This window comes from Stegastes partitus, unplaced genomic scaffold (genome assembly GCF_000690725.1).
Source record: "Stegastes partitus isolate 25-593 unplaced genomic scaffold, Stegastes_partitus-1.0.2 Scaffold1302, whole genome shotgun sequence".
NCBI lineage: Eukaryota > Metazoa > Chordata > Actinopteri > Pomacentridae > Stegastes > Stegastes partitus.
The window spans coordinates 183306-192306 of NW_007579033.1; the positions used below are offsets into that span (position 1 = coordinate 183306).

General features: G+C 39.0%; 1 protein-coding gene across 1 annotated transcript; it reads left to right on the forward strand.

Moving 5' to 3' along the window:
- The first annotated feature begins 1010 nt into the window (after positions 1 to 1010).
- On the forward strand, positions 1011 to 8665 carry LOC103369550 (cyclin-dependent kinase 19). Its single transcript, XM_008298294.1, has 2 exons — positions 1011 to 1226; positions 8530 to 8665. The coding sequence occupies exons 1-2, from the start codon at positions 1099 to 1101 to the stop codon at positions 8663 to 8665; spliced, it is 264 nt and encodes an 87-aa protein (XP_008296516.1). The 5' UTR covers positions 1011 to 1098.
- The last annotated feature ends 336 nt before the right edge of the window (positions 8666 to 9001 follow it).

Below are 9001 nucleotides of genomic sequence, written 5' to 3' on the forward strand. Positions count from 1 at the left end.
GGTAAAATCGCCAGAAAGTGAAAAGAACTGTTCCTAAAACCTCTCTAAATTATTAGATACCATTTTCAAAATAATGCAGTGCAGTAAACCACCACCATCCATGTTGTGTGTAGTATTACATATGAAGTAGAATTATTAGAAACAGAATCTATTTTACTGCCAGGTAGGTTTTTGTACAGAAGGAATCTGACCTTGTGTTTTGGTGTATAACAGCAAAATTTTATATAAGAATAATAATTAAAAAAAAAAGCAAATGTTGCAAGTCAAATTTCAAGCAAGTGCAGCAAATCAATGCTGTTATAGAAATATTCTGAAAATATACCATACCATTTTAGGCAATCACCTTTTTGAAAATATCAAACTATTATAAAAACTGAACAGAGCGGTCATATTAGATTGCACAGGTATTATGAATAAAGTGTTCTATGCCTATACTTAGTAGAATTGTAAATGCACAGGTCCATTTAGCAACCAAATATAAAGAATGATATTGCAAACATAAGTTTTTTTAAGGAGTGTTGCCCTCTTAACACATTATAGTAATAATAATACCCTTTGTGATTATTATTATGACGTTATCAATACTACTACTACTACTACTACTACTACTACTAATAATAATAATAATAATAATAATAATAATAATAGTAGTAGTAGTAGTAGTAATAATAATAATAATAATAATAATAATAATAATAATAATAATAATAATAATAATAATAATAATGTTTTAAATTGCATTTCATCGGCCAATAATAAAGGCGACAGTAAACTCAAACCACCGATGGCTGCATTTTTGAAGAGCGTTCATGAGTACGCAAAGTGCAACAAACCGCAGCGAGAAACGCGGGTTGTAGTTTCCTTCCTGTCCGCTCCGCAGCTGTATGAACGGCGGCGCCTGCCCAGTGTGAACTACGTTACCCAGCGAGCCCTTCGCGCCAATTAGAAACGTCAACGAGCCAGTGAACATTAAGCGGAGCAGACCAAAATCCCAAACAAGGAAATGGTGGGGGAATAAAACGACCAGATTATTTAATTAATGCATGTAATAATTAATATTTTATTTTATTGTAAATTAAGACGTATTTATGGGTTAAAATGGATTACGACTTCAAAACAAAGCTGGCGGCCGAGAGAGAGAGAGTAGAAGATCTGTTCGAATATGAAGGTTGCAAAGTGGGTCGAGGCACCTACGGGCACGTTTATAAAGCTAAGCGCAAAGACGGGTAAGATAACCGTGAACGTTATTGTTTGTGCTGACATGAAAACTGACTGCGGGCTGCGTTTTCTGAACACACACCTCGGTTTTGTGGCGAACGGGGCGTTAGATTTGAACCTCCCCGAAGCGATAACCCGTGTCTCTGTGTTTTTGTTTTCATGTAACGCACTCACTCACTCACCAACGGTCCCCCCCACCACACACACACACACACACACACACGCACACACACGCACACACGCTCACACACACCTCCTCCCTCCTCTCCTCCTCCTCCTCACCCTCCTGCTCTCCCCCCAACACCCCCAAACAACACGCCAAAATGCTATTTATTTTAAGTCTCTTCGCTGTGTTCCTCGGTGGTAGCTCGTCCTTAGTGCACTTAAACGCACCGCAGGACACTGGTACCGTCATTTCACGCCACTGTGGCCTCAGTTTGTAGCACTGTGCAACTTTTTTTTTTTTTTAAAACTGTTGTTGTTGTTGTTGTTGATTGTTATCCCTTTGACAGTCCAGTGCATGTGCTAGCACAATGTTCAAAACAGCAGCTGGAGGTATGGACAGATATGTTCTCACGTTTATGCTCTGCTGTGCCAACAGCGTCAGCATTCAAAACTGGCACATTCCCAGCTCACAATCACACTTGGCAGGTATTTGAATACTATAAGGGAAATTTTGCTAGATAGCCAAGAGGTTAATCACTCTGACCTGACAGTGTGGAGAGAAAATTAAATGCAAGAAGTGCACTTATAACCAGGGGGACAGTGCATTAGGAGCTACTGTTTCCCCCCTTTTTTATGTTCTGTAGGTTACATTGTAGAAATGTGCCACCACTGGTGACTGTTTTCCATTGTTTTCTGGATTGATCGATTAGTTGTCCGGCCTTTAAGTTGATCAGTGTTTCTCAAAGCCCAAGCCTAGGTCCTTGCATGTTTTGTTTTGCCCACAACCCAAATATACTCAGTTTGTTGTTACAGAGGATGAATGAAAGTTCAGCACAATTTTGCAAAAAAACTCCCAAAATTTTTGTCATGTGATTGTTGGGCTCAGCAGAGTCACTCATGGCTTCTCAGTGGCACAGAGGAGCTCAGAAGTTTTTATTTATTTATTTGCAAAATCTGATCAGTGCAAATGGTTTATTTGTGGTGGTATTTTTTGTAATGAGACATGTAGACTAAAATGATTTTTTTTAAAAAATTATTATTTTTTGGCCTTGTTGCCTTTATTACATAGGACAGTCGAGAGAGAGACAGGAAAGTGGGGGAGGAGAATGGGGGAAGGGGTTGCAGCAAAGGGCCATGAGCCGGATTCGAACTCACGGCTGCTGCACTGGGGACTACAGCCCCTGTGCATGGGACGCCAGCTCAACCAGGTGAACTACAGCGGCGCCCGACTAAAATTATTTTGATGAAAATCATATGGTTAGTTCAATGACAGTGGAAAGTTAAAACGTGAAGATCTATTCCGTTTTTACATAAATTGACTCATAAATGGTGGAATTTTGGAGATTTTTAATAATAAATTCAAGTCATCTGGTGAAGAATCCTGTATTTTTTTCATACTGCAATATATGTTGCAGAAATACTAAATATTGCAATGTCAGTTTTTCCGTTCCCGTAATATATATTGTGGTATGAAAAAAAAATGCAACAGATGACATGAATACCTCTACTTGGAAAAGATTGAATTGTTCTGGAATGATAATGAAAAAAAAAATGACATTAGAAAAACTGATGAAAGCCATTTGAAACTCCTCTCATATGGTGTAACATAAAGGCATTCAAAACATGCTTTGGATGTCATTCATATCTGGCTTTGTACGCACCATTCAGAGCTTTGTGCTGCTGATTTAAATGGTTGAACTTACACAAGTTTAACAAGTTACCACAAGCTCATAAAAGGTTCTTTCAGGATTCTTATATGAAATGCAATTTCTAAGTCACTATTGTAGCAACTATATTAATACAATCAGTCACTGTTGGTGTGAATTTGAAAGAATGCAAATTTGTAATGTAATTTACACCAGCTTAAAAGACTATGATATTGACGAGGCATGAGGCAGATGATTATCTCGAGATATTTAATTCAAATTAGGCATGCTTAGTAATAATGTTAAGGTATTTGATTCCACTTGTAGTCAAAGAAGTTATTTGTAAAGAGAGAACAAAAAAAATAACAGAGGCCATCAGTCTGGCTGAAAGTATTGAAATTTGTATTGTGAGTAAGTAAAATCGCTGCCTTTCTGACTATGAAGTCGTCTCAGTTCACCGTTGACTCACTGAGTTGTAGAGCTGAGTCAAGGCTGCAGGCAGTGTCTTATTCACCTCTACAATGCTGGGATAATAGAGATGTGATGTGAGGTCAAAAGGTGAATGCAGTCGGGTCACAGGCGGCTCTTTCTAAGACTCACTAATACCTGAGAGCTTGTTTAAGGCTGTAAAATGGACAAGCATCCTGCACATACTGTATATTCAACTATGTTTTCCTATGGAGAATTTAATAGAAAAAGTGGCAACAGGATACTGTAGATTTTTATGTGTTATCGCAGGAACAACACAGTGCAGTGACATCTGTTATGACACCAGAACAGTGCAACTAATTACGTTTAACAGTGGCTCAGTTTTGAATTGTTTTAATGTGCAATATAATGACCATTAATGTTATTGTTCCAGCTCTGCTTTTCCTCTCACAGGAAGTCAAAGCATCTCAAGTGAAAAAGGCCTTTTCAAGTAAACCCTGCAGTGAAACCCTACCAAACAAAAGTTTGAAAAGAAAAGGCCTTGACGGCGATATTGTTGCAGCCAAATACAGACACAAAACTACAGCTTGTATTGTGCAGTGGTGTGGTTGTTTCTGTCGCTGGCCAACTAAAGTAATAAGTGGAATCGGCGGAGTTGCTGCTGTCAGCCTGGATTGTATTCTCGGAGGCTACAGGCAAGGCCCTGGGGATGGAGGGCATCACATATTCCCAGCGAACTTAACCTGTAAAGCTTATTAAAGTGAAAACTGCACTTTCTGTCCCCTGTGCATATAACGCTAGAAGTGAATTAACACAATATCCGCGCTGAACATAAGGTACCGCATGTTTGTTTGTTTGCTGGCTTCACACCTAAAGCTTGAGCAATATGCAATTTTAGCAAGTTACTCCTAGCTGGCAGGAGTAGGAGAAGCGTGCCCTCGACACGGTGTAAAGATGCATTGTTTGTGTTTTAAAGAAGTTGATGGATTGTCTCCATATATAGTCTGGACTTGTGCCCATATAGGAGCCAAGATTACAGCTGTGTGGCTCAAACTAAGCACCAGCGTGCCAACTTAAACCTGTGAAGTATATTACCATTTTGTACTTTTATCAGAAGCCGTGTCATGGTAGTATCAAGATCCTAGTTTGCCTTTTGACAAGTGTGGGAATACAGCAAATATAATATATAGTCTCAGCAGACTTTATGCATTCAAGAAGGAGATGCCAGCACTTTCAAATCGTGTAATGCTTGTGATTTGTCAATAGCAAGTGCAAAATATCTGCAAAATGCAAATAGGATGCATTCAGATGCATGTTAACATTATAGAAGACTTTCAGTTCATTTGCTTTCAATTCATTTCTTGAAAATCTTGTCTTCTCTTTGTGTCATGTTAGATCTAGACTATCCTGCTGTAAAAAAAACAACACCAAAGGTAATTTATGCGAGCAACTTATAACAACCCAGAGTTGTGTTTTTTTAAAGTGATTTCTCGTTGCCCCAAAGTCTTATGTGTACATTGAAATAACTACACACCTCCAGTGTTCACAATAATTACTATGGCAGCGAATAAAGATGTCAGGTGATGTTGTTGTAGAGTCACAAAGGCAGTGTAGGGAGGAGGTCTGGGTAGACGGACGGGTCGACAAATCAATGGACTTTAACACAGAAGACCGGGGTTCATTTTCAAACTAATGAGTTCAACCTTTTTTTTAAAAAATCATGGTTGTTCCATATGCTAACTATGTTTTTGTTTTTGCAACCATCACAAAATAGGTCTTCTAACCTTAACAGAGTTAAGCTGTTTTTGTGCTTAGCCATCTTAACCACAAACAGTTTTGGGGGCGCCTTTTGCTCCTGTTACGTTTTTCACTGCAACATAAAGTCTTGCACCTCCATGGAAACAGCACAGCCATGACTAGAAGTAGAGAGAAGTCAACAATGTCTTTTGTCTGGTGTAACACAGTTATATTGCCAGAAATCATTAAAAAAAAAGAGCGGAAGTTGAATTTCTCTATTTATTTGTTTTAGAAAAAATTATGAAAAATGGTGCCTCTACATACTATGGATATTTTACTACTAATGATTTTAATTTGCTCTCATACTTACTTGTCCCATTAGTTCTGTGTAAATACAGCCTGAAGTTCAGCCCAATTTAGGAAAAGTCTCTGAATTGATGTCACATAGCTGTTGGCTGCAGCTCACCCACTAATGGCTTCTCAGTTGCACAGATGAACGCAGATTTCAGTATATATATTTTTTTACAGAATCTCGAGAGTTGAAATGGTACACTTTCATTTTTTTTATTTTTTTTTAATGAGAGATGTAGAATAACAACATTTTTTATGTATAAAAAAAAGGCGAATTTGAGCTTGAATTTGGTTCATTTTTCCTGACTAAACTGTTTACTGACTGTGAAAAGTTGAAAACCTGAAAACTTTTTCAAGTTTATGGTTCTGATAAATGGTGTAATTTTACCGATTTTTAAACGATAACATGCCTTCTGAACCCACTGGTGGTTTTTGGGGTTTAGAGGGTCAAACTTAACCAAACCTTTACTGTAGTATTGTCACATCATAAAAAGTGTGTTTGCCATATTTAGCAAGTTATCTGTGGAATACCTTTCGCCACTGCTACGCTGCTATGGGTTGTATCAGTGGGGCAAACCTCCTATATGATTGTTTAGGTCTGAGGACTTGTTGGTAAGATCTGTTCTGGGTGTACTATTATAATATTACGCAAAACGTTGAATTTTCTACAACAGTTCAGGTCCAAAGTAAACTTTGTTCAGACATTTCCAGTGCTGCTCGTCTCTGGTGGTTTTATAAACACAGGTTTTATGATGCTGGCATTGCATAGTGCCCACCGAGAGCCAGTCACCAATGCATCCGCAGACCACAAGGTTCCAAATTTTGAGAAAGACATGATGGAACTGTGCGCAAAAACCTCAGTGATGTAATTGCAGAGGTTTACGCTGTACAGAGCTGGCACAGTAGAACCACAACCAGCTCTGTGCAGCAGCCTGCAGGGCTCTGAGCAGACAAGCCGACGCTTGCCTGGTGGGTGTTGTCGGCCAGTGTGTCGCTGGGTGTTGTCTTTTGTATGTGAGGTAGATCTGCAACATTATTAGCGTCTAATAATGCCTCATCTAATCCATATTTATATTAGCATTACTGTTAGGATTCACTTGTCTGCGAGATTATTATTCTCTTTTCCCTTCGTTATTGCTCTGAATGCTTATAAAAGATGTGAATAATGTTTGAATTTTAATCTTTCGCTTTTAGCAGTGGTGGAGGTAGTATTCAGATCTGGTACTTAAGCAAAAGTACTTAAATTTACATGATTATAAGAAAAAGCCCTGTGCTGACTAATTAAATAAGACCTCCTACGGTGAAAATCAAGTCTTTTTCTTAAATAGTTAGCATATCTATGAGGTGTTTTTTTTTTTATATGCTGGAAGACACTTCATGAGCAAAATAAGCAGTCAACACCACGACTGAGCATTTCTAGCTTAAAACTATCAATGACAGTCTGACGCTGATTTAGACATCTTGGGTTTCGTACATAATAAACCTAATAAACAAATCCGCTAAACTTGCAGGATGGGGCTCTCCGTGTCAATATTTTTCTTCAGAATAGTTTGAACTTGTGTGTCTGAATTAAACCAGTATCACAATCTGCCAATGTGTAACACAAAGTAGTGTTTTTGCAGTCGTAGGTGAGCTGGTGTGCTTGAGCTGCAGCAAGTACAGAGGGATCAGTGAAGAAAGAGCCAGGAACGGATTATTTAAGTGGAAAAAAACCCTATAAATATGTGACTTTGACACACAGAAATTAGTTCTTAGAGGTTGAATCAATGACCAGAGGGGGAGTTTAAAAGAACAACCCGCAAATCCTCAAAGTTTAAGAAGCGGAACCCATGTTTCATGCAGCGTTACAAAAAAAAAAAAGATTTAAAGGTAGAGTCAGCAATTATATTTTAATATACTGTTTGTCAAATTCAGTGAATATCTCCTCACGGTCTGCTAGCTGTGCTGTGCGTTCTCTATAAGAGTCTGTAAATGGGAAAAGAGAGTTGCTTGGACTTATCTAACAATATTTGTGTATCGTCGTCCAGAATCAGACACTTCATGTTTCATTTGTAAAGTAACAAAAGATGTCCAACTAATGTGCCTGAGTAAAAACTGCTGTAATAATACTGATTTGCTTATTGACTGAAAGACTAAATGTTTCGAGCTGTTGCAAGCGCCTGTGCAGCTCAATTAGCTTTAGAGATGTGTGTCTGAGGGCTCCAGTTAATCTGTGACCATCTCCAATGCAAATGAGGCTGAAGAGGGTTTGATCTCAGCACCACGAGGACCTGTTTGATCTGCTGACTGAATGAAGCTGTTACTGGATGCCGTCCACAGACTGTGTTTACATTTTAATCATGCCTCTTTGCGCTGTTTTAAACAGACGTGCGTTTCCTTTTAGCCCTTATTTTCTGCACTGCTCCCCGCTCATCCTGGGTTTCCTCCACTGGAACACTGCTTATCGCAAGTAATCGATATTTGTCTGCTCAGCCCTGCAGGCTCACATTTCACTTATTTAGGTTTTTGTGCACAAAAGTGATACACAAGGGCAAATGGCTACCCTGCTAAGTTAAAAAAAAAAAAAAAAAAAGAATTTCCAGCTGAGAACTGCAGCCCGGTCAGTGGGTAGTTTGAGTTTCTGTCTTTGAATCAAGGGTGAATTCGTGCAGGGCAGTGATCCAGGCCTGAGGCGGGGGAAGAGGAGGCAACAACAGAAGCCTCCTGCAGGGAAGGGATGGCTCTTTGCTGCCAAAGGCTAGCTGTAATGGCAGGGATTCCTCTGCGGCAGTCGAACCCTCGCAGACTTTTTTATGCCCTCAGTTGTCATTTTCATCTTCTCTAAAACACCTCCTGCTTTAACAAACAAGCCCCAAAAGGCCAGCAAGAGACTCAAGAGTTGATGAGGTGTGTTTCAACAAGACTGCTGGTAAAAAAGAAAATAAACCAAAATGTTGTGCCACCCAGTAATGTTGCTCCCATTTTCTCTTTTTTATCTCCACAGGAAAGATGAGAAGGAGTATGCACTGAAACAAATAGAAGGCACTGGAATATCAATGTCCGCCTGCAGGGAAATTGCTGTAAGTTACAGTTTTCGTTACCGAGGCCATTACGAGCTCATGCTGTACAGCCAAACATGATTCACACTCACAAACCTCTGCAAGGAATCCAAACACACCGAATACGTCGGCTGTGAATGAAAACATGTTTTACTCTCGCACTTATCACAGTTCGACGATAAAGATGAAAGAAACTTGAAGCCACAAAATGTATGAAAAATGGAAAAAACAGATGATAAACTTGGTAGTAAGAAGAAAATATATGCCAGTGTGACTTGTAAACTGATGAGGAGATCATAAATAATGTTGTGTAATGCCTTTATCTTTTAATTTGACTGCTGGACCTTGGTATTCTTTTGTGTTTAATTGCTCAGTAGTGTATAAAAGACTGTTAAAAGGCTCCCGTTTCCATTCACA

What these genes read in the sequence shown, in the direction of transcription:
- LOC103369550 (XM_008298294.1), top strand. Translation starts at nt 1,099, where the DNA reads ATGGATTACGACTTCAAAACAAAGCTGGCGGCCGAGAGAGAGAGAGTA. An exon ending in AAAGCTAAGCGCAAAGACGG is followed by an intron (nt 1,227 to 8,529) that starts GTAAGATAACCG and finishes TTATCTCCACAG; the next exon opens with GAAAGATGAGAAGGAGTATG.